Source organism: Etheostoma cragini, chromosome 16 (assembly GCF_013103735.1).
Source record: "Etheostoma cragini isolate CJK2018 chromosome 16, CSU_Ecrag_1.0, whole genome shotgun sequence".
NCBI lineage: Eukaryota > Metazoa > Chordata > Actinopteri > Perciformes > Percidae > Etheostoma > Etheostoma cragini.
In genome coordinates this window covers 1779648-1806036 of record NC_048422.1, presented here as the reverse complement: position 1 = coordinate 1806036, position 26389 = coordinate 1779648, and the positions used below count along the sequence as shown (strand labels likewise).

Genomic DNA, 26389 nt, shown 5'->3' with positions numbered 1-26389 from the left:
TATATAAAGAGACTTCAGATACAGTATTAGGGACCACTAAGGTCTAAATAAAAGAGACTTCAGATACAGTATTAGGGAACCATTATGTCTAAATGGCTGTGATTATCTGTCATGTCTGTGTTATACCACCAGGTGTCCCTACGTGCTGACTTTTCCTCTTGTCAATTGAAACATTCCTGGCCAGTCTGTCCAGTATTGTGAGCTTCCTGAAGTGTGCTACAGGTATTATTATACGATTGTCTTCACCTGTGTTAATTACAGTTCTCACCGATGTTCAGACCTGTTTCATTTACCTCAGTTTGTCTACGTCTTTGTTCTTGTTTCTCATTAATGACATCAGGATTACTAAAAAGGGATTAAAAAGTCATAGTATAGTATGTCAAAAAAGTCATAAAGTGATAAAAAGTCTTGGTATGTCAAAAAAAGTCATAAAAAGTGACAACAGTCAATCTGGAAACTGTTTTTCAAGAGACATAGAACAAAAAATACTGACTTTATTAACATATCCAATCAATAAATCTAGTTAAAAGATTTCATTTTATTATTCATATTTAGCAATTAACAATGTTGCAAAAGAATAAAAAAACACAAAAATGAATCAGAATTGACCCTTTTACTTATTAGGTCCTGTCCCTAGTTCCCAATATCATATTTTAACATTATGAATAGAAATGCAAATACAGTTACACGCTTTGCAATCTTATAACTATCTTATAGTTATAATCTTATAACTACAATAACTCACAGTACAACAATATACAAAAAAACTTTTACATTATAATTCCATTCCTATGTTTTGGTTTACTCTTTCCTGTCTGGATTTTTTTTAATCTATATTTGAAGTGATTAATATTATGGCTGTGTTTGATGTCATCGGTCAGTGCATTCCTAAGTGACAGGAACAAAACAAATATGATCAAATATGAAACTATTAACCCTTGTGTTGACCCGTTTCAACGTGTTTTATATCAGAAATATGGATTTCTTTCAACCCCACTGCCCAGAAATAACATGGATGTAAATTAATGATTACTTTCATTAAATCTTTGGGTGTTTTATTTCATCTTTTAGCATTTGAATTATTTTTTTCATGGTTTCAAAGCAGTATCCGGACTAAACTTTGACATCTACCCATCTGTGATCTACTCAACATGCTGTGATCTTAACTATTAGTCCAAATAATTTATAATTTCTCCGTTTTTAACTAAAAACTGATGTATAATTTGATTCAAATGAGTTTAGTTGACCCTGAATTCCAAGAATAAGTGTAAAAACTGTTATTTAACCAGCTCAGGCTTTTAAAAAAAAAGTGCCAAAAGCTGGAAAAAGTGAGAAATAAATCAAAAAAAATAACAAAAACATCGGAAAAGCACCAAATAAAATTCAATTTTGACCTGGAAGGGCAAGTTCATGGTTAACGGGAAGACAAGGGTTAAAAAGCTAAAGTGGTTTAGCTCATACAGTAGGAAGCAGAGAGAAAACATGAAGCCTGCGACTCACGTTATTGGTCAACTGTACATAATGAATCAGTAAATAATATTAGGACTTATCTTTCCATCTACGTATTTACTTTATACACAACAGCACTATGTCAGCACTGTGGAGGGAAAATAAATCAATGATGATTAAAAAATATATGACATAAAAGAAAAACTTTACTTTTCTGAACACATTGACAATGTGACAATGATGTGATAATAACCCATAATGAACTATTGAACTGGGATTTAAAAAATAAACGTGTAGTGCTGCTCAATAAACGCCAAGTAGCCTACAGAGTAGAAAATATTACTCAACATTGCAAAATATCACCTCACCTGTTTTGACATACTATTATATGACTTTTTATCAATTTTTTGACATACTATACTATGTGTTTTTTATCACTTTTTTGACATACTATGACTTTATCACTTTTTTGACATACTATAATAGGACTTTTTATCACTTTTTGACATACTATTACACGACCTTTTATCACTTTTTCGAAATACTATGACTTTTTATCACTTTTTTGACATACCATAATAGGACTTATCACTTTTTGACATAGTATTACACAACTTTTTATCACTTTTTTGACATACCCTACTATGATTTTTTTTAAACCTTTTTTTTACATAATATACTGACTTTTATATCACTTTTTTGACATGCTATGATTTTTTACCTCTGTTTTTTTACTTGCTATGACCTTTTTCGACAAACTAAACTATGACAAATAAGTAAGTATATACACCACACAAAAAAACTTTCATGTAGGTTGCATCAGGCGTCCGTCATGCAAAAGCCCTCTAAGTTTCCTGGGTTTAATCCACTCCAACTCTTGTTTTATCACAAAACTCTGCTGTAGACCCCTTATAATAAACCCCCAGCCCGGCATAGAGCGGCTGAGTGAATGTGGTCTCCTCTTTGTGGAGGAGGGTGGCAGTTTCAGAGACGCTGTAGAAGGACAGAACACCTGCCTTGTAGTCCAGGTAAACTCCTACTCTGGAGAACTGAGGGCCAGAAATGGAAATTTTCTTACTGATTCTTTCAGATTCTTCCTTGTTACAGTTATGTTTGAAATTGATCTGATAAGTAGTACCTTTGGTCACACACTCCAATGCCCAGGACTTGTCATTGTTTCCAAAGATACTTTCCTCTCCTGTTCTAGCAATATCCTTGTATGCGACGGCCACAGCAACTCCCAAGCCGCTCCACTGCACCTCCCAGTAATGACGTCCAGACGTCAGACATTTGCTACTCAGAACCTGAGGCCTGTCCATGAACCTGCCTCGGTGACTAGGATAGGACCGTTCATCTTGGACCGAGGTGGCTTTTCTGTTCTCTTCAGATAGTACCATCTTCATGCTGGCTGTGTTTGGATCCATTTTGAACTTGGGGTCTTGTGGCAGGAAAACATCTACTTTACTCACTGTCCCTGAGATACTTTTCCATGCCTTCTCTAGTTTACCTCTGGCTTCGAACACTGTTTTTGTCACATCATCAAAGTGTTGCAGTTGGCGGGTATTGATGTCGGGTAAGATGGCAGATTTACTGATATTTGAAAGCGAGAAGTAATCATCCAGAAACTGAATGTTGTTCTGTGCTTTAGAGAGTAGCTCCAGATCAGCGTCCCTCTTCCTCAGCTCGACAAGTTCCTGGCGCAGCTTCTCCTGTAGCCCTTTGGCCCGACTCACTTCCCTTTCTCGATGCTCATTGATCTTCTGCTTAACATCAGCGTTTTTCTTCATGAGTTGGTCAAGCTCAGATGACATCTTCTCGCAGTTCACCACAGCTTTACCAGCAGAGAGATTGATATCCTCCACCTCCTTCTGAAGCAGCTTTTCATATTTCTCACCATTCCCGATCCTTTCCTTGTTGTTTTGCTGAGTCCCCCTGAGCTCTTTCTGCCTCTCGGCCCTTTCATTCTCAGCTGAGACAGTGTCGTGGCCCTTATGTGATTTAAAAGCGCACTCATAACAGATACACTGGTGATCAGTGTGGCAGAAAACCATCCCCTTCTCAGACGGGTGAGGGCAGATTTGAAGCTTTGTAGAAGCCTCATCCAGCTTTTGTTTCTTTGGTGGAACAACTTCAAAGTGGGGCTGGGGTCGCTCCAGTTCTGCCTTCTTCCGTTCCTCTAGTAAAACTGCCAACAAGGTGCTTGTATTCAGAGCAGGCCTCGGTTCAAAGATCTTCTTGCACTGAGAACAGCTGTAGATTTTCTTCTGATCCTCCTTATCCCAGCGGTGTTTAATACAGCTCATACAGTAGCTGTGTCCACAGGGAATAGTCACCGGATCCGTAAGTAGATCCAGACAGATGGAACAGCGATACTTTTCCTGGCTGAGCTGATCTCTTGGCTGTGCCATTTCACCTCTCACCGATAGACTGACAGTGATAATGTGAATATCAATATGTCGAGAGGGAAGTGAAGAGGATGTGGTTTCACGTTGTGCTCCTTTCCAGAAGGAGGAGTTAACAAGGTGTGTAGGAGTTAACAAGGTGTGTAGGAGTTAACAAGGTGTGTTCTGTATTTTGTAATCCCTGTCTGTGTGGTTTAGTTGCATTCCTGAACGTATCCTGTTCTGGTTGCCAGGCAACTAGGGCAAGGTTGGTGGCCGCTGCCCGGCGGCAGACCCGTGCATCGCGTCAGTGTCCACTCTCTCTGTAAAAGTAGAGATGCACAGCGTCCGTGGTCCCAGCTTCAGGTTACAGGACGCACTCCGGAGATTAAGTGTGACAATATTAATGTAGCGATATTCCCAGATGATAATAATGGCAGACTGGTCAGAGACCAATAGGTACATTCATGCTTTCATGTTCTTGTCACGTATCCTTCTCTAATAAAGGACAGTTTGTGTTACATGTTAATATGTAGGCTTATGTTTTTTATTATAGCTTACTTTGGTTTTATAACCTTCTCAATAAGTCTCACATCCCTGGACCAATAACGTGGCCTATATTCATTAACTACGTGTAGTGTAGTTTACATTCATCACCGGGAACACCACAATGGTTCTACATCTTTTTATTTTGGTGCGGTCACTTGTCAGAAGAATAAACCATGAATATTGTTTTACAAATGCTCACAGCGTGTATGGAAGTCACTTCTTTTTCTAGTTGTTGTCCCTTTCTGATTGTTCTGCATGAACATTAATTGTACAAAGAATTAGACATAGCTTATAGAGATTTGTGCATATGGTTGTAAAACAAGTTCTCGCATTGTGAATAAGGGTTTGAAATTAAGCCTAGAGTCATTAGGGTCCATTTCCCGAGGAACATTAATTCCCTCTGCTCACTTTTAAGGCAAAGGCTGAATAATAATACATTGTATTTATATAGTGCTTTACATGGTAGGCTAGTCAAAGACACTTTACAGTAAAAGCAGCACATTTATCACTAAACAATAGAAACATGAAACTAGCATATTTAAAGCAGTTAAAACACAGTGTAGCCTACAACTTTGTAAAAATGTGGAGTGACTAGAGTCTAAGTAGATATTGACATAGCTCCACAAGAACAAGATTCTGACTGAGTAGCAAGATATGACTTCAGTTGTGATTCTGTGAGAAGGCTGTGTATATTCCCATCCAATTAGATTCAATTTGGTATTGATGACGTAAAAATAATAACTAACTCCAGTGAAATTATTTGAAACTTAGTGAGGACTAGATTAGGACTGGATTTAGAGCTGGTTCTGGTTTCCAACTTCCAATTCCAAGGTGGTAGGTAGGCAGATTCAGACATTGTATGTTTCTAGAGGTATTTTTTTTTTTTCCAGTGGTCTGCAATTCACAAATAATCACATTATCAAATCTTAAAGACAATTACACATTCAACTAGTAGCAGCACTAACAACAGGCGTGTTCCTAGCAGCACGGCCTCACCTCCCTGTTTCCTTGGGAGCCCAAATCCCACTATTTATATACGGTGGTCAATTCACACCCCACTGCTTCAGTCCATCCCATCCTAAAGTATGTTGATCTACTCCATGACATTAACACCTAGCAATCTCTTAACCTATGGAACCTCCTCTCCTACTGACTACAAAACAGGTCACGGTTATTTATACCTTTTATATATAATAACCAAAAACGTCCAAAATAAACTATCCTATGCACAAGATAACCCTCTACTTGGTTTGGCCCAGTGAGGTCATCCTTGACCAGCCTTTTCCTATAAAACACTATGTCTAAACCTGCAAGCTTAGTTTCAATGGAACTGAAACTAACGTGGAACTGTGTCTAATTATTATAACTAATGACCTGTATGGGACAAGTGGTGGCAAACCCACTGCATCACATGATGCTTTATTACAATCAAGCAACCGTACAAACACGGGCGTGGGTAGCTCTGTTATGGCTGTGTGTGTGTGGTTCTGCAAAGAAATAAATAACATTGTAAAGACTACCATACACAATGCAAAGGTATCATGTATGTATACCCACTATTAAGTACATTGTCTTAATGCAGTTTAACTACTGTATCATGCAAATAATGCACCTAAAATAAGAAACGTGAGCAAGGACGTTCAACAATCGCCATTATATCGAATCAACAACCAGGTGTGACCTAGGTAACAGGTGAAGAACACAATCAATAACATCACTAGCTAACTCTAACTTTGCCAGAACTATAGACCAATAAAATGAACTGACAACACATTGTAAATTATAAGACTTACAGTTCTCAAGGCCTCACACACACGATCTCAGCTGATTATCCTCCGGAAGGATAGTCTCCTTTTCTTTTCTCTCACTTTTTTCTCCGTGTGGCGTGCGCGCCCGCTCGTGGTGTGAGGCGTGTGTCCGCGCTATTCTCCGCGCTACTATCACACCTGATAGACGACCTTTAGAACACAACTAAAGTAACGAGTAAAATGTAAGGAGTAGAAAGTACCGATATTGATGTTAAAATGTAAGAAGTAAAAGTAAAAAGTAGCCCCAAAAAATAAATAGTAAAGTAAAAACAACTGGAAAATCTACTTGAGTACAGTAACAAAGTATTTGTACGTTACTGCGCATCTCTGCTTAAGACTGAAGAGATAATAAATACATAAATAATACTAGGGCTGTAATCTCCCAGTCGACTAGTCGATTTATTGGTCGATACGTTCTGGCTCGACCAAAATTCTGATTGGTCGATTTTTTTGCCACATTAATTTCCTCAGGTGGAAGCACTAATTCCTATGGGGGTGTTTACAGAGCATCCCTGTTTCACAAGTGACAGTCTGTCTTCAGAACACCCCCCTTGTTTTCACTTTTTTTGGATTAGCCCAACCCACTGGGGACAGACTGAAGAAAGAACTAGAAAGCCTTGATTTAGTGGTTTGCTGAATATTTATTTAATTGTGAGTGTTAACTTTCCAGTCTGTCCTCCTCGACCATGTCGAAGACATCGCCAGCGTGGCGACATTTAAAAAAACTAGATAACGGAAAAAAGTCGAATGCAAAGTTTGCAAGCAACAGTTTGCATATTGCAGCTGGACTACAAACATAGGACCATAAAACGGCCTTTAGTCCTAAGAATGTTTCACGTTACAGTAGAACTTATCAAGGATTCTGTCCTCTCTTGTACCCCATGTAACATACCGTTAAAAACCACAATAAAAGTGTTGCCGAGGTCGTCATTGCGTCAACTTATACACGTACACAATTCCTCGGTTTTAAAAGTTCAAAATCCGACAACATTACTCTTAAAGTGCCATATTATGAAAAAGAAATATCCCTTTTTTCTGGGATTTGAGGTACCATTTTGTGTCTCTGGTGCTTCCACATGCAAACACACTTGGAAAAAACCTATCCATGGTGTTTTGAGTGAGGTCCGGTTTCTGAATGTCCTCTGTCTTCTGTCTCCGGGTGAGCTGGTCAACATCTGCACGGCTTTCTACGTCACTAGCTAAGACAAGGTGGCTAACCGTAGCATGCTAGGTCATTCTCAATGGCAAAACACTGGTACAACACACAATAATTGACCATAATCTCCAAAAGAACTTCCTGTCCCTGTTCTGCTACCTGTCCCTGTTCTGCAGGTATTCCACAAGTGGCCCTGGTCTAGAAGAAGTCTCCCAGCTAATCCTGCCTTGGACTGACCAAAGCTGGAGAAAGAGTTATCTAGCTGATGGGATCTTACCGAGCTACTGAGCATGTGCAGCTCCCAACAAAGATAGTATAGAAGTGAGATGTCTCACTCTGGAGCCAAAACAGAGACCTAAACACACAGGGGAAACAGGATCTGCAGCAATGTGCAGTACAACAAAAATATGGTGATTTCTGAAAATTAAATCATTTAAACCTAGTCTGGTACAACTTCAAAATACAATTATGAACCTGAAAATGAGCAGAATATGGGCGCTTTAAAACATGAATTAAAATAACAGTAAACTGCAGCGCGAGACGAGAGTCTGGGTCACAGCAGTAGCCTAGGCCAGCGTAGTTTTGAATATTACTACTTTTGAAAATCATCTTCAATAAATGATTTAACTTTGTTCCCATACCTAGTCTGTAAATCTTGGCAATGGACTCTGGCTCAATTCATCCATCTACATCTACTTTATTTCTTTACACAATTAACAATGTCTACTCATAATCAGAATAATGATTACGCTATATCTTTCTTAACAAATTTACAAAGTGACATGAACAAAATAAAGATATGATAAAGCGCCGTGACAGATGAAATAATATAAGAGTAGAATACAATTACAGCATCATTTAGGTGAGTGGTGTCTAGAGATACTGTCTAATTCAGAACACATTATTTCTATTATGTCTCATGGGATACAAATTATGGCTTATTAGATCTCATCACCTTAACAAAAGGGTGCTGCCAGTATAGTCATCATTTGTATTTAATTTGCTTATATTTCTTTATTAAGGAAGGGTTCCTGCAGGAAGAGAGCAACATCCAGCAGGTCAGACTGGGCTTCAGATGCCAACACAGTGTTGTCATACTAATAATAATGCCATCCATATTAAGTAACATTCATATTTCCCAGTGTCTCATACCGAAAATGAAGATGACAGCACAGAGAGACAAATAGGATCTTCTTAAGGTTAGGTAGGATCTAAAATCATGAGGAGTGCTAGGATACGGATACGTATAAGACCTAGAGGTGGCTTCTTGAGGCTGCAAGAGGTTTATCTAAAACCAAGAAAGGAGATCACATGACTCTAGCTTTAGCATCCCTGACTTGGTTTATGGTTTTTTTTATTGTATAACTGAAGTCAAAATCGAACACCCTCATCATTTAAGGATTTTTAATTATGAATTAACACAATAGAAGTTTCAATTTTGTATCTAATAGCTCATGACTAAGTGCTATTAGTGAGTTCTCTTACTGTCAGTGACTGCATGCGGTTGTTAAGGAGCTCCCTGTCTGCTGGCTGAGTTTTGTGCTTTAACCTGCCTGGACAGACGCCGTGGTTCTTGTTTCCTGGTTTGGGTGTGACATGCGGGGGTGGGTATGGGTGCGAGCAGGGGCTTTGGAGCCTGGCTCGGGGGCGACACGTGGACTCCTTTACGGGACAGGAGGTCAATCTCTCTCCTGAGGTCCTCAGCCTGCTTGGTTTGGGTTTTCACCAGCTCCTGGAGCCTCTGGATCTCCTCCTGGTCCGCGTGTCTCCTGTGGTCCTGGAACTGTCTGCCCTGGATACACAAACAGACGGCTAGAAAGGCATGCAGTATATAGATGGAAACACACACACACATTTATGTTTATAATGTTCACAATCGCTACTTCAAACGCTACGTCGCTCATCTGTGTGCACATAAACAAAGGGAGGCAGGCTAAAGTGCTGACATTATATCATGTTTTAATTTATCGTTGCTGCCGGGTTAAAAAAAAAAGCTGGCAGAGAAAATTGAACATTCAGCAGCTACGGAGCCAGACATTGGAGTGGAGATCGAACTAGAGTTTGAAGAAAAACTTGTGCTCACAGTGATCAGATGGACACAAACACTACTCACATGGATGCATATGTTACCCTGTATCTGCTGGATGTGTAAATGGGTTTGCAATGACAACTTAATAAGGTGATATGTCAGATAGTGTCGATTGTGTAATGTGGTTTTTCTATCCCATAGAGGCTAAATAATCCACTGTCTCCCTCTGCAGGTAACTGAGATTCGGTGCGAACAGAGGACTGACAACATTACGGAAAGGATTCCTACAGAGATAGACCTTTTTGTTAAAACGTAAGACAGCTCAGAAATCGCCATTGCCAAACTCACCAGACTCCATGTAAATAAAACTACTTTTTGCGTGCATCGAGGCAGTATATCTCCACAAGTAAACGGGTGAATTAAGAGTTAATTTCAACCAAAACAGAGCGGTGGTTAGTGGAACAGTGGAGACAAACCATAAAAACAGCTTTCGATGATTTTATTTTGTTTCTGTCAACTTTTAAAGAAGCGTGTTTTATGATAATAAAATTACTGTTCATTTCCATGGAGTCTGGTGAGTTGGGCGATTGTGATTTTGGATTCATGTTAAACGAAAAGGATCTTACTCTTTAAAATAAAGCACAACCTCTGCAGAGATCCTTTCCATAATGTTGTTGTTGACACATAATCTGAGCATGTCAGTGGTAAAAAAACTACTTTTGGTGGATGGAAATTAAAAGGTGCTCAATAGCCATAAAACATAACATCACAGTGTGTTTCGCCGCTGTTGACTGCAGCACAACAACATGGGGAAAAATACTAAAGTTTCCTTTTAATGTGGATCCCAGTTTTGATCAATATTACATATAAAACATAATAATGCACAGAAATTACCATTTTCTTTTGCCCAGCGTTGATCTTATGCTCCAGTTCCTTTTTCTGTTCCAAGAGGCTCGTCATGCAGAGGAGACGCTGTGTGTTACTCCTGGTCACCTCCATCAGAGCCTGGCGCGCCTCTTCTACCTTCGCCTGAACGTCACACACACACACACACACACACGCACACACGCACACACATAGGCACACCCACAGGCACACACACGCACGCACACACACATTCTTAAAAATGACTTTTGAAGTTTCCAGGGGATCAGAACAGAACATGTCCTGCCAAAGCGCACACGGATTTGCCAACACACCCACACCCACCCACCCATCCACCCACACCCACACACACACACAGGTCAGCGTACATCCCACTGCTTGATTTCCCTGGCGTACGCAGCTTCACGGAGGAGTTTTTCCTGCTTGAGCTCCTCCATGGTCCTGTTGCCTGACAGCGTCTGCAGAGCCTCCAGATCCACCGGCCTCCCAAACTTCATCATCATCTGCTCGTGGCACTGCTTCTCCAGAACTACAGCCACACACACAGATCAGTATCAGTATAACAATGTTACCTTTTATTCTCTCTTAAACTCTCTTTTTTACCTGTTTAAAGTCCCACTCTGTCTCACAATTGCAACCTATGCAGAACTCAGCAGGCGGATTAGTATATTAACAAAGTCTAGGAGGTTCTTCGAAATTAACTCACTGCACTGGTTCATTTACTCATTTCCGGTTTATTTGTCAGAGACAGTACCCACTAATAATACAAAAAGGTAAAATGTCCCGGAATTAGCCTGGAGGCTATTTAACATCCGCTGTCCCTGGAGTATCAAAAATACATACAGATTGGGCTCTAAACAATAAAGGTTTATAACACTAATGCTAAAAAACACACAAAAAACACACAGTTGGTTAAGATCAACACAAGTACACACACATGGTTGCCTATTAAGTTAAGAATACATTTTAAAATTGAAATGAATTATACACAAGGCGACCCATGGTCTGGCTCCAGATTACATTCAAGAGCTTTTAAGCCCTTACAGCTCAGCCAGGCCCCTACGATCAGCTGATCAAAACCTCTTAGCTGTTCCACCAACCAGACTGAAAACTAAGGATGATTGTGTGATTTCAGTTACGGCCCCTCTGCTTTGGAACAGCCTTTCTGTCAGTGTGACACCGTCTGACTCCACTGCTTTTACACTGAACGCCTCCCTAAAACTCATTTTTACAAGATGGCCTACAACCATGTCTTTGATCCAGTTGTGAAATGTAACTTAAGTACGTCTACTCACCTACTGTATAGACTGTAAGTACACATTTGAGGTACTTTGCTTGAGTCTTTTCTTTTCATACCATTTTGTAATTTTACTCCGCTACATTTCAGAGAGAAATATTGTACTTTTTACTTTTAAACTTACTTATGTTGTTTTATTATAAATTGAACTACCCTACAATAGCTGATTAAACACGTACTTTATAGGGGTTTTCCTGCATTGAGTACTTTTACCTTTAATACTTACAAGTACATTTCTTGATGATACATACTTTTAAGTAACACTTTCGATACAGGACCTTTGCAGTGTGGTATAAGTACTTTTTTTCCCTTCTGTTTTTAGACGTTTTTTTTGTGCCATTTTAGGCCTTTATCAAATAGGACAGCTGAAGACATGACAGGGGGAAAAGGGGGGGGAACGCGTGACCTGCGGCATCAAAGGGCCGCAGGCCAGACTCAAACCAGCAGCCTGTGAGCTACCCAGGCGCCCTGGTATAAGTACTTTTACTTAAGTAAAGAATCTGAATACTTCAAGTTCTTCCACCACTGCTTTTATTCTATTCCATGGCAACACTGCATATTTCCTCTTTTTGCTACTGTTAATGGTGTTTTATTTGAACTTCACAGGCATTGCATATTTACAGTACATTATGCTTAAATTGTATTATCATTTTTGTATTTTTGGATGCATTTTGCTAGCCTAACATAATCATACTCAGATTGTAGTCTGAAATGTCCCAAATGTTGTGGGCGGGGCTAAGTTCGGCTGGCATCCAGGCTAGCATTTTGCATACAGGTTTCTTGTATTGACATTGTATCTTGAACTGTCACTGTTTTATGACTTGCGGCTTGAAATGTGTGCTCTCATGTTCTAATTTTTGTATTTAAAGGGGATGAGGGGGGCATTGGGGGAAAAGTCTCCGCTATTTGAAGGGAGCTCACAGGGTTTCTGCTGGGACACCCATAATAAACGGAGGGGGCTTATATGGGTTTCTGATTCCTAATTAATGTCATGTAAATCTTTTAATCTGGAAAGCACTATGTGGTATATGAATGAAATATCCTTTGAGCTTTCAGGTAGCTAGAGTTCTTCTGGGCCCCGGTTTTGACCTGTGCGGGTCTTACCCTGGATTTGGGCGTCCATGTCCTTGCGGTCATGGATGAGCCTGACGTGCTGCTGGCGGGCCTGAACGTACAGATCTCTCTGATGGCTCTTCTCCGCCTGCAGCTGCCTGACGCGCTCCCGCAGCCTGTTCAGCTCCTTCATGTCCAGCACCAACGCCGGGCTCAGGTCACACGGCACCGAGCCGTTAGTGATGAACTCAATCTGGTGGAGCAATGGAGAGGGTGGAGGGAAGAGAAGTCGTATCGCAGTAGAAGTAAAGTATAGTACTGGATGACCCTTGTGTTGACCTTTGGGTCAAATTTGACCCGTTATAAAACTGTCTTTATCAGAAATATGAGTTTCTAGTTAACTACCTCATTTTAATTTGGGTGTTATTAAATTTTTTAGCATTTGAAAAAAAATGTAAAATGTTTTGAAACGGTGTCTCAACTGAACATTGACATTTTCCGCCCTTTAATGTTAGTCAAAGTAATTCTTAATGTCTGCTTTTTTTAACATAAAATCCTATAAATGAGGTTTATTGACCATGAATTCCAAAAATAAGTGTAAAACTAGTAATAATGTGGCGTTGGTGGTGTTTATACATATATGGTAGTGAAAAGAAGCACTCAAAAAGTGTCAAAAACATTGAAAGAAATGCCACAAAAGTGACAAAAAAGAGACAAAAACATCAGAAAAAGTGTTAACTTTTAGTTTTAACTTGAGAGGACGACAAGTTTAAGATCAAACGGAAGACAACAAGGGGTAAACTTAAAGCACTTTTTAAGTTTTAAGTTAAACTTGAAAATTAAATTGCATTAGACCTGCGAAACAAACAAATAAATTGCCAACTATCTTGATAATCATTTAATTGTTAAGATAATTTAAAAAACTAAATCCCTAAAAATGACTAGTTCCAGTTTTTCAGGTGGATATACTGTATACCAAGCTTTCTTTGGGCTTGTACTTTGTGTTGCACTCTTGTACAGGACCACCTCCAATGAAATATATAATTTTTAAGTCAATCTTGATCGCTATAAATATGCGTAAGTACAGTTGATAGAAAAAAAAGTGTTGAAAATCTATCTTGTTGTCAAGTATGGGCCTTCTTCATGTTGCACAGACATTTTAATTGCATTTTGTGCATCCAACCGAATTTACAGCAGCAACGGAGCAATCCCTGAAGTGGAACGTCGATGATATAGACTAACCTGATGCAGTCTAATAGGAACCACCACATCTAGTTCATTCATTTTCTGCTGTTTCTCCCTGTTCACCAACTCCAAGTCGTCCTCTGCTGCCTTCCGACTGCTCTTTACCAACTTCTCCTGCAGAACCGAGCAGAAAGACACACACACACACATACACACACACACACACACACACACCAGGATGTGAGTGACAAAAACAGCACACGACAAAAGGAAAACAAGTCAGATGAGATGAGGCGAAGACGCAGACGACAAAAGCAGAGGGTGACCTTCTTGACGAGGGTCTCGCACTCTCTCTTCAGAGCTTCAGCACTCTTCTTCTCCTCCACTAGCAGTTCCTCCAGGTCCAGCCGACGCTCACGCAGCTGCACTGTGTTCTCAAACAACTCTGGCTCACATCCTGAGACACACACACACACACACACACACACACACACACACACACACACACACACACACACACACACACACACACACACACACACACACACACACACACACACACACACACACACACACACACACACACACACACACATTTATAGCCAAAGCCAAAGTCGAAGCCTGTTAAATTTAAAGCGACACTAGAGAACATTTTGTAACTTAGAATAATGTTTTCAAAAGTGTTTCAACATTTTCAGTTTCAGCTCGTAACAGGGTGAACGGCTTCTGCATTCGCTCTCTACCGGCTATAACCGCACAACGCAACTTTGTCAGATCGGGTAGCGGATCTGTAGTTCCAATGAGACATAATTGGACAATTCCACTTCCAACCTGTAGGAGGACTGAAGTGGGAAAAGTTCCCTAATGTTGCTTTAAAGCACAGTGAAGCACCGCAAATGCCTCATATCCAGTCCGTCCGGGTCCAAATTTGGTCTATTCAGCTCAGGTAGCGTCCATGTGTATTGCCAATACAATGACGTGTAATGTATTGTTTGGGTCTGTTGGGGTTGACTGTGCTTTGGATTGAGTTTACTTAGCCTTCCTGCTTTCCTGTAGGACCCGACTGCAACAATGGTAAGAAATAAAAGTTCACCCATTTACTGGGATCAATGCGCGTCAACGCTGCAGGAGTTACTGTAAGTCTGCTGGAGAATGGAGGAGAAAAAGTAAAAGAAGTAACCACTGCCGGTGCGAGCTCTAGCTCACACAGTAAGAGCGTGCGCCCCATGTAGGCTAAGTCCTCTGCAGCAGCCCGGGTTAGAGTCCAACCTGCGTGTCATCCCACACCTTTCCTGTCTATCCACTGTCACTTTCAAAGGAAGAAAAAAAAAAAAAAGTGACCACTGTCATGGTTGACGTCTTTATGTTGGACAGGTATGGGGGGGTTGCAGGTATGTGTGTGGGCGTAGCCTACAGGTCAATGGGAGGGGTTAGACAGAGACCCAAGAAGATCCTACTATCAGCTCTAGCTAGCTTTACAACATTACCAACCCTGTGGCCAGTAATATATAAAGGTGATTTGTTCAGCACACCAATAAATACTTTTTATTGCCACATGGAAGGTTTGGGCAAGAAGCCCTTCTTCAGATTGAGAAAAACATGCTGAAGAGAGTTTTGCCCAAAACATCTATGTTCCAATAAAAAGCATTACTTGGACTGCTGCTCAAATTATCTTTAAAACAAGACTGACACGCACAAGACTAACCTGGAGGGCAAACAGAGCAGTCCAGAGCAGCTCCTCCCTCCTCTGTGCTGTCATAGTCATCATCATCAGCCCATTCATCGTCTTCATCCGAGATTTCATCACTGTCCTCCTCTCCCTCTGCAAACACACATTTAGATAATAAAGGAGACATTGATATACCCCCGCCACACCATCACCAAATCACACTTCCCGTCCCACTCACCGCCACCTTCATTCTGTTCCGTCTCCTTAACGCGTTTGATCTTCTTCTTGAAGACTTTGGTCAGAAAGTCTTCAAACTTGTTATCTTCACCCAGCGAAGCGTGGAAGGCAGCAACCAGAGCCTTCTCTCTCTCTTGCAGCTTGGCGATGTCTCCCCGCTTCACTTCCAGTTGTTCATTATACACCTCCAGCTTAGACTGGGAGGTGAGAGGATGAGGAACGAATGAGCACAGAAAGGATCTGTTATGATAAGATACAACTTTATTGTCAGCCAGGGCTAAACACTTAACACTTTACAAGGTATTAACTCTGCAGGGTGCCCAAACCTTTGCAGACGCCATTTTTTTTGTTTTATGTTAGTTTTGAAAGTGTATGATGGAAATCAAATCTAACTTTTTGTGACATATTATATGAATGTTTAATCTGTCATTTGATGCCTTTTGGAGATTTTTCCATCTTTTCTTTGCTTCTTTATCCACATTAATACACATTTTTTACCTGGGGTGCCCAAACTTTTGAGCCCCATTGTATCTTGCAAAAACAGAATTTCTTCCATGCATTTGCAGATAATGTTGGAAATAAAGAAATTCCACATATTACATATCTATTAGATACAAAGGATAAAGTAGATAATAACTGTCATTAGTTTTATTACGTTACAATAACAGACACATAGGCTCTCTCCCACCGTGATGCTTTTCTCCTCCTTGATGCGTTCGCTGAGATTCTCCTGCAGCCTGTCCTCCCTCCTCTCGAACTCCTTGAGGAGCAGCAGCTCTTGGTAGAGCGTCATCTGGCGGAGGTCGGCCATCTTCAGCTGCCAGTCCAGACGCAGCTTCTGGTGCCGCAGCAGCAGCAGCTCGGCGTCAAACTGACACACCGAACTCTCCATCTGAAGATTACAAAAACACATCCACCGATTATATAGTATGGTTTTAAAGCTTTACCGCGTAACTTTTTGTTATTGTGGAACGTCTGTTACGTTCATGCCAAAGAAGTTGATACAAAGCTAATTAAGACCATCAGCTCCACACAACTCTCTTTGTTCAGAAGATTGTGTCGTCCGACGTCTTTGTACCGTGGCTTCGCCCAAGACGATTGTGATTGGTTCAAAGAAATGTCAGTAAACCAGAGCACGTTATTCTCCCACCCCGGAATGCTGTGTGGACTAGCCGGACCTTCCTCTGCAGCGCTGTGGAGGAAGTGTGGCAATGTGAAGCTACTTTTTATTTAATCTGAGTCATCATTCACTAAAAGACAGACCTGTTCCAGCAGAGAGTCCTGCTCATACAGCAGTCTGATCTCCTCCTCCGTCCGGAGCTCCTTCTCCAGCTCGCTCAGCGTTGCTTCTTCCTTCACTGCTGTTTCTTCATCTCCTTGGGTTAAATATGAAGCTGACAGACGAGGAGTCCCTTTGTCTCCTCTCTCCTCTTCTTCTTCCTCTTTCCTGTCCTCTCCTTCCATCTCTTTCTCCAGCTGCTCCAATAAACTTGTGGCTCCCTCCTCCTGCTCCATGTTCTTGAAACTGTTGGAAAATTTAAAAAATGGGTTTAAATCATCACCTTGACCTCTTTGTTGATTCTTCAGAAGCTGCGGTTTAGTCTGAACCTGTTGGATGCGTCATGTAGACAGTGTTGGGATTAACGCGTTACAAAAGTAACACAATTACAATAATGTATTCCTTTTTGCTGTAACGCAGTAATATAACACTACACTTTTACTACTAGTACTAATTCCTTTTCGGTAATATTTTACTCGTTGCAATCTCAGTAATGCGAGTTACAACACATTTTAACGCAACATTTAGTGGTCTTTTTAAGAATTCACAAACACCACAAAACATTTCTTCACAGGAAAAAGAAGCCGTGAGTGTTATTTACTGTTGCTATTCGCTGGTTGAGATGACTGCAGATACAGATTTGCGAGATGGATATTATTTCCAGGAGTTATTACACTGTGTTGAAGCGTGTGTGTTTTAATTAAGAGTATTTTCATTTTCTCTTTTTTCATTTATCTATTTTGTAGCTTTAGTTACATTACATATTCATATGAATTATACAAAATATTATTAATGATGTATTAAATTGGATAACGGGGAGACTTTATTGAGCCGGTGGTGAAATTCATTATACCTGCCAGGTCAAACCTACACTGTAATTTTGGTGAAAGTAACTCAAAAGTAATGCAAAAGTAGAAAACGCATTACAATTCAGAGTCAGTAATATTGTAATATAAGTAATTACTCTCAAATGACATACCTAGTAATCTATAGTGTATTCCATTTTGAGACCACAGAGAGTCAAGCAGCCGTAATTGTGTGGTCAGAGAGCGACACAACACTGGGAAAAGAAGAAGCATTTTGCTGGAGAGGTTGGAAAAACATGAGAGATCGTTTGGGCAAAGCTTAAATACATGACAGGAGCACGTCTACTACTTCTTCCTTATTTACAGATTATAAACAACATTATTTACTCCGGTGTTTTGGAGAGTACTGCAACGAACAATGCGTTCAGCATGCTAGTCCGCGTGCCATCTACTGAGGCCTGCGCACGGTGGCATGCTCGAGCTTAACTCTACCTCCGGGACAGTAAACGGCAATCTGCCAACGTACAATTTGTCCGGTTGACCTTTTAGCACTGTATATTTTATACATTTACTTTGTATGCCATGGCAAATTCCTCAGTAAGTTCAAATTTATAAATGTTGTGTTCCTGCTAGGACTGAGCGATATGGAGAAAACCAAATATCACAGTATTTTTGACCAAATAGCTCAATATCGATACCGCAGTGATATTGTAGTGTCGACTATTGTTGCTTTCACAAAATATTTACATAATGATTTTTGATAAATTCTCATCAGTAATGTAGATATAATGACTAAGTGGGTAAAGGCAAATAATAGAAGAGCTAGAACAGTCTGGTAAGTTCAGACAACACTTGCCATATTATGATATTCAAAATCTAAGACGATATCTAGTCTTATATCACAATATCGATATAATAGATAACAGCTCTCGTTCCTGCTGTTGTTTTTGCTGCTGTTGCTTCTAACTGTTGTCCTTTATTTCCGGGTTACCAACCACTGCAGCAGAGTGGGGCGGGTCAGGTATAACCTATGGAGCGTGAGCAGACCAAAGAACCAAAGCTTATCAGGGTTAAGGTTCCACATGCACTAATATTACGGTTACAAAAGGAGTTATCTGGGTCTGCTTCTTCTCTTTGTCTGGAAAGCCCACCCTAATAGCTTTTCTTATCCAGAAACACAACTTTATGTTTTTTTCTTAAAGGAATCTAAAAGCCTACCTAAAAAAGGGTCTGCCAGATTTGTGCATTCATATATATATACCATTTTGGAAAGATTACCTTTGTTCCCTCAGAAGCCGATATCGCTCCAGGGTAGCGTGGCTGTACAGCAGCCTCTTCTCTGGGGTTTCCTCTGGCAGTATGGTGGGCAGGGTGGGTAGAGGGCGGTGAAGAATGGGCGCCAGACACTGCTGGACCTTCTGGACCTGCTGAGCCTGATCGCGCAACTGAGACACCAGGCGAACCTTGGAGTCCCGCAAGGTTACGATCCGTCTATTCATCTCAGTCTGCTTCTCACGCATCTAGAGGGAGGGAGTCATTAAATTAATCTGCTATTCATGCAACTAATGTTCTTTCAATCGTAAATGAATCCATTGAGTATCTGTATCAGTCTGTTAAAGGTGCAGTAAGTGATGCTGCTCAAAGATTGTTGATATTTGTACTCAATTGCCGAACAAGTACAACATATAAGCTAGCCCACCAAGATCCGCTACCATCAACTGACGCCTTTTGCTGATTGGCTGGAATACTGTTTTCTGGCTTGTGCACTCCTTTCCGTTTGTTTCCCATTTACAGTCAGGGCTGTGTAGGAACACCAGATTTTTTTTTCAGTGCACACAGAAATAGAGGGCTAGGTGACTGTGAGGAGATATTCACTGTATTCGACAAAAATTGTATTATTGGATTAGCATTACTTACTGCACCTTTAATGGTTTGTGGAAGACGTTCATGCTGTGAATGAGCTATGGTGTGTGTGTGTGTGTGTGTGTGTGTGTGAGTACATTTTCCTCCAGGTCTATCAGCTGCGCTCTCTTCCTCTCAGCGTTCATCCTCAGGTGTTTCGGCACCGTCACGTCTTTGGCTGACTTTAGTTTTAAGTCTCCAATGTTCTCTTTGGCTTCGCGGATGGCCTGCACATCCTGCGGATCCTCGCAGTTCTCGTTTGGCTTCTCTGCGTAACTGGGTCACAGAGACAGACAATCCATCACAGTTCAGGTCAACGGCTCGTTTTTGCACCTGAGACCCCAAGTGGGTTACTCTGGCACTGCATTTTTCTTTTTTTTAAATGACAGGAAACTAAATGGAGAATGCCATGTAAATCAAATTAAGAGCCCAGAGGACTGAGATAAGGTTGTTGGACATGACACTCACAGTTGGGCCCATTCCTTCTTCCTCTTCTCTATCTTGGCTCGAGCTTGTTCAGCTTTCTCTGCAGCCTTTCGGAGCCTCTCGACCTGCCGATCTGCCAGCTTAACCCCCGCTGGACGAGCCGGCAGGGGGCGCAGCACTGGACGAGCCGGCATGGGGCACAGCCTCCCCTCTTCTGGAGAGGAAAAACAAGTGATAGGTTGAATATAAAGACAGAAGGCATTGCCTCATTCTCTGAAAGCCACTCCCACCGGAGAGGAAAACAAGTCCCTGCTCTCCATCGACTTTTCTTTATGGCTTCTTCAGGTTTGACCAAGTCAAATTTAAGACTTTTTAAGACCTTATATGGACCATTATGAAGGAAATTCAAAACCCATATCACAACACAAAGTTGAGTCTGAAAACATCTTCTGAAACCAAAATTTTGAATTTTAAATTGTAGACTTTTTGAGAACCTGCGGAAACTTTGTGTATTGCGTGAGGGTGCCTAATCCTCAATTCCGTCTGCTAGTAAACAGCAGAAAAATGCCTAAAGCTGCTTTGTGGTGATATTCACTACCAGAAATGTAAACAACTCATCACTAAAGTTTTGATAAGCTGCAGACTGTAGAAACTAAGCGTGACTACAAACGTGAGGAATCATCAGGGAGAGTGAGAAGACTCCTGACACTAAGCTAACGATATGGTCATCTTTGTTACCAAGTCATATATTATATTGTCAATTTTAGGCCAACTAGGTCTGAAGTAAGGCTCAAACACATGAACGTTGAACATCCATTAGGTTAGAGTTTTGTCTTCATAAAAGCTCAGGTTTTTGGGTCGGCAGCTTAAAAAAACGTAAGTTATGGTTTCTCTTTATTGTTGTTAGTGAACATCACCACAACGCGGCTTTTAGGCATTTTTCAGTTGTTTGCTAGCAGGCGGAATTGACGAGGAAGAACCTTCACGAAACACAAGGGCGTAGAGTTGTTTTCTCTTTCATTGGGGGCGGGACTTAAATGTGCTTGTTCTCTATGTCTTTCACAGGTGGAACAAAAACACTTTCCTACCTTCTAACATGCTGCTGTCTTTTGCAGGCTCAGCCCTGGATTTTCTGCTTTCTGGCGCAGCAGCTTCGTCTTCGTCAGGCCTGCCTGGTCTGTGATGTCTGGGACCGGTTGAAGGCATCGCGAGCGCCGGCAAACGGTAGGTGGAGACTCTGTGGTCGGTGCAGACAGCGACCACAGTGACCACATCGGCCTCCAGAGAATCCTTGAACCTGAAAAAAACACTAGAGGTGAGGGTTTCAATCCGGGGGATGGTTCACTTACCACAGATTAAAGGCAGTATAGTTGAAGTCAGACATTTTAGGGGACATAAACATAAGAAGAACTAATATTTGAGTGGCAAGGATCTTTAGCTTAAACATGTGCATTAACCAAAAAAAAACTTATTTACCATAATCTTAATATAGACAAGTTTCAGAATAGCAAAACAGTATCCAAGCATCATTAACAGACAATAATAATCAATTAATATTAACTGTATTTTGGCAGTGATGCTTTTCTAATTATTTGATTAAGTAGGTGTTTGTGCGTGTCTGTGTGTGTGTGTGTGTGTGTGTGTGTGTGTGTGTGTGTGTGTGTGTGTGTGTGCGTGTGTGCGTGTGTGATCAGTACCAGTCCTGTAGTTTGCGGAGTGCTATGCTGCTGCGCTCCTCCTCCCAGGCCATCTGCTTTCTGACCTCCCTCACAAGCTGGGTCTTCACCCTCTCGGCCTGCTCACTGAAACGCTGATCCAGCTGCAGCTCCTACACCCCCCCCAAACACACACACACACACACACACACACACACGTCAGACACATAGAGCAATGACATGCAAAAGTTCATTGAAGAATTTTCCAAACCCTTATGATAGGGGGCTCACATGCACATATGTGACAAAGGGTTAGGGGGAATAACACATGCAACTTTACATCATTTTGGACCGTTATTATTAACATATCTGTGTCTAAAACGTTTGAAAAGCTAAAGCAGATAATAAATAAATAACATTGAAAAAGCTTAAAGACAAAGCTGTCCTTAAGAAGTCCAAGTGCAATCATTAGATCTGAGAAAAGTACTTTAGTCACGGACGCTGCGCCTAAACCTTACAGATGCGGAACTGGTTCAACTAAGGTTCAGGTCCAATATAACAACAATCATTGGATCTGCGAAAAGTAATTTAGTAATTACATAATTTACACAGATTTGACACACATTCGGCTAAGGAAGTGACCTAAACGGCTTGGGTTCTGCGCCTAAGCCTTATAATGGTAGGAAAAGATCTGGATAATACGCCTGAATCTAACCGTCAGCACTTAAGTAGCAGTTGGCTTCCCGCAGTAAACATCATGTTTGTCGTGTGGTGTCAACAAGAAACACATTTCCACAGCTGGGAAAGGGGATTAGCGGAACATTACCCCCCCCCCCCCCCCCCCCCCCCCCCCGCTAGATTTGCACACAGATAATGACATTCCAGGATGCTTTCTTGTTTTTAAATGACTCCACTCACAGCGTAATTTCACAAACTATTTGTGCCAAATGAACGGACCAATAGGGATCTCAATTTTTGGACAGCTAAAGACATGAAAATAAGATGCAGATAAGGGCCGCAGGTCGGATTTGAACCCAGCCTGCAGTGTTGAGGAGCAAACCTCTGTATATGGACGGCCGCTCTACCACCTGAGCTATCTGGGCGCCCTGACTATTTTTTTAATTGACCTTTATTTAACAAGGTAGGCCGTTGACATCAGGTTCTCATTTGCAACGGCAACCAGACCAAGAAAAGCATAAGCATGCAAGACAACATACAGTTTCACATTCAATACAATCCAACAATACAGAATACAGTAAGGTATAAGGAAGTCGATAGATACGCAAGAGTGATATGGTAATAACACATTATGCTTGAGTAGACAATCTATATAAATGCTGAGATGTAAGAAAGAGTCAATATACCGTTAGTGTGGATTGTGGTCTAGATAGTGATGTAGATCAGTACATGTACAGAAACAAAGGTGGGAAGAATGACAATTGAGCATGCCAGGGCAGATGATTAGTGCAAGAGAGCGTGAACAGATATGATAGCAGTGCAGGTGATATTAGTCAGAAAACAGCTGGTTCTGAAGGACAGGACTATTTCTGTAACAATGATTACATAATTGTCTAATCGTAATTATTTTACGTAATTGTTGTATCTTTGTTTAACCGCAACAAAGTGCAAACGTTAGCTAAGGTCCTAATTGTTGGTTTTTATGTTCATTTAAAAACAAAAAGACGTTTTATGATAATAAAGAGGCGTGGTTACGTCATAGGCTGTGTTATAACATTATCTGGGCCACATAACAGTGATATAACCAAAAGATGGATGGGGTGTGGAGTTCATTCGTAACTTTAATTAGTTAGCAAAAGTAATACATGAAAACATGTATATGTTATTTTATAATCTTTTTATTTTATTTGATTGAACCAGACAGATGAACTGTTAATTAAAATTATTTTTAGGACAACTTAAACGATTTTAAATTGTTACAGCTCTAGTGAGGACGCTTGCATTGATTTCTTGTTTCTGGTGTGAATTGTAGGGTGTGTGTGTGTGTGTGTGTGTGTGTGTGTGTGTGTGTGTGTGTGTGTGTGTGTGTGTACCACAGGTGTCAGGCGAACTTGCTCCGGCAGACCCTGGTTGGCGTTCAGCAGCTGTTTAAACTGCTTTTGGAGCTCAGCCAACTTCTTCTGCTTGGCCACGATCTTCAGCTCGGCCTCCCGACGCAGACGGTCCGTCTCCAGCTTCTGCTTAGCCGTCTCAATGCTGGAGGGAGACAGATGAGATAGAACTTGAGTTAGATGTTCTTAAATTATAGTGACACATCAATACATTTGTGGCTTAATAAGAAATGCACTAGTCATCAATTAAATAACAAAGTATATCATTTTATAAAGTCTTTCATAATTAGAGACACAAAAGAAAAAGATGAGTGACGGATACACGTAGGAGAGTGAGAGGGAAAAGAAGAGGACCAAATTATCCTTAAACAGATTATTCTTGCTCACCTGTAGGCTGCTGGGTCCTCAATGTCCTGGGCCAATGACTCATTCTCAAGACCCACCTGTGTAAAATGGGCGAATAAAAAATATATTATTTTTACAAGCAACCATGAATTTGCCTTCCCTGCACCATATATTCTATAAATTCATTTTTGCTCCCAAAAAGTTAATCACATTTGTACAACAAACTACAACACCCTTCATCCTTGGATCTAAAGCTAAAACTTTAACAGAAAAACAAGACCAAGTCTACAATCATGCTAGCAACTCTGTGATGATGTACTGTAGGCACAGCAGTGCTTTGAGCTACATGCTAATGTCAAGATGCTAACATGCCCACAGTGACATTTGGTAGTGTTGTTCGTTTTGAAGATGTTTGGTCCCAAAAGAAGTAAGGGAAGAATTGAAGTCTTGACTTGACGAGTTATGGGAAAAGTCAGGGGATCACCACAGTCGTTAGAAACCATTAATGTCATTCCAAAGGCCATAAGACTTCTGAACTTATGAGCTCAAAGCATGTCACTTTACACTTAGACTGTCACTTCATCCTTCATCTTTGTATATATCTTCAGGGTGTGATTTGTGAAAAAAGCAGAATGGGGGAATGGTTTTTTTATCATGAGCAACCAAACAAAACATCCACGAGTTAATTTCCTTTTTCCACAACATGGACACGGTTCCACTCGGCCAGCCATGCCAAAAGACTTATTGATGGAATTCATTGTCCAATTAAAAATAATGAAAAAGCACAACGTGTCAACATAAAACACAGCGCTTCCAAGCCAGAGAAAGCGGCGATCACTTCGCGGCCAAAAGAAAAATACTTTCACCATCGCCTAAGTTTCAAAAATTCATCCCCTGGGGGAACATGAATGTCTAAAAGATGTCTGAATTGGCAGAACGACTGATTGACTCTGTAATCCATAGAGCCCCGCTGCATAAGGAGATAATAAAATGCTGACTGACCCTGGGTGAAGGAACCCTGGCCCTCTTTCTCTGCAGGCCTTTCTGCAGCTCCTCTGGAGGAAGCAGGCTAAACGAGAAGATGTTCCCGTCGTCTCCCACCGTCAGCACGAAAAGGTCGTCATGGCTACAGCGGATGTGGCGCAGGTGTCCGTACTGGTTGTCGTGGACACTGAGAGCCCAGTAGGCCTGCATGGAGGTGAGGCTGTGGTCAGCGGGCTGCAGAGGGTAAACCCTGACGGAGCCTGAGTGCATGCCGCAGAGCAGCAGCTGCCTGTTGGAGCTGGAAACAACAGGAAGGAAACAGGGAACATTACTGTGTTTTCTGGCTTTATTTCACTTCATTCTGCACTAGGCATATCAACTCTTACTACAATATGTCATTTCAATTCATCCACACTCTATCTCATCAGTATATCTGTATTTATTTTCACTTTTTAGCTGTCTGTTGTGCTTTGCCTTTATTTATACATCCAGCAGACACAAAGCAACATCACTGTTTTATCTGATTCATGTTGTGTGTGTGTCCAACTGATGGATGTAGTCTAATATCCACTTTCCTTTTAGCTCTGTTTGGTCTAAGCCAACTCCTGAGATAAATATAGGACTCTTTCCTCACCATCTAGTCAGTATCTGTTGTCTATCTGCTCTTTGTTGCCAAGTTAAGAGAACCAGCAAGTAAGCGTGCTGTAAAATCCAAACTATGAGCTATAAAAAGGCACAAAAAAAACTCAGCAGCGCTACAGAGTTGGTAAAAATGATCTGTGAGTTCAGCATTACAAACTCAAATTGCATTCTGTCATTTGATTCATTCTTGATATGAAGAATACTGATTTGTAAGTTTGCCGACTGGCTACCTGAAGGCGATGGAGCGAATGGGGTCGGCGTCTGTGCTGTGGACAGGCAGGAAGTCGAAGGGCTCATCCTGCCGCTGGTCTGGATCCTGGTCCTGCTTCTCAGAGAATTTACAGTGGTACAGGAAACCTGAGTCATAGCCACCCTGCGCCAGAGAGAAGAGAGAGAGATGGATTCAGTCTTTAAGTAAAAAATAGTCCAAATGTCATCTCAAATCAGAGGATCTCTATCAGATTCATCTGCTCTGATATTTCTGCACTCAATGACACTTTCACATGTGAACTATTGCATCCCTAGCTGGTCTATGTCAGGTACTACTACCCTAAAACCAGTTGAGCTTCTGTACAAGAAGGCG

The 26389-nt window shown here is 41.1% G+C and overlaps 1 protein-coding gene across 2 annotated transcripts in view; it reads right to left on the bottom strand.

Annotated features, from left to right (window-relative positions):
- Positions 1 to 2186: 2186 nt before the first annotated feature.
- The window catches only part of LOC117958967 (cilia- and flagella-associated protein 44), a 32809-nt gene continuing 8606 nt past the window's right edge, over positions 2187 to 26389 (bottom strand). The window contains exons 16-34 of one of the 2 annotated variants that reach the window (XM_034895756.1): positions 26037 to 26179; positions 25183 to 25462; positions 24223 to 24278; positions 23818 to 23980; positions 21809 to 21939; positions 21200 to 21408; positions 20154 to 20325; positions 19784 to 19961; positions 19062 to 19303; positions 16962 to 17223; positions 16387 to 16590; positions 15700 to 15895; positions 15498 to 15614; positions 14119 to 14249; positions 13850 to 13966; positions 12659 to 12860; positions 10626 to 10786; positions 10267 to 10401; positions 8579 to 9135 (exon numbers count right to left, since the gene is read on the bottom strand). In XM_034895756.1, the coding sequence (XP_034751647.1) occupies positions 8851 to 9135; positions 10267 to 10401; positions 10626 to 10786; positions 12659 to 12860; positions 13850 to 13966; positions 14119 to 14249; positions 15498 to 15614; positions 15700 to 15895; positions 16387 to 16590; positions 16962 to 17223; positions 19062 to 19303; positions 19784 to 19961; positions 20154 to 20325; positions 21200 to 21408; positions 21809 to 21939; positions 23818 to 23980; positions 24223 to 24278; positions 25183 to 25462; positions 26037 to 26179 (3384 nt within the window). In that variant the 3' untranslated portion in view covers positions 8579 to 8850. Of the gene's footprint in view, positions 3832 to 8578; positions 9136 to 10266; positions 10402 to 10625; positions 10787 to 12658; positions 12861 to 13849; positions 13967 to 14118; positions 14250 to 15497; positions 15615 to 15699; positions 15896 to 16386; positions 16591 to 16961; positions 17224 to 19061; positions 19304 to 19783; positions 19962 to 20153; positions 20326 to 21199; positions 21409 to 21808; positions 21940 to 23817; positions 23981 to 24222; positions 24279 to 25182; positions 25463 to 26036; positions 26180 to 26389 lie in introns of those variants that run through there. The other variant, XM_034895755.1, reaches the window with a different exon arrangement.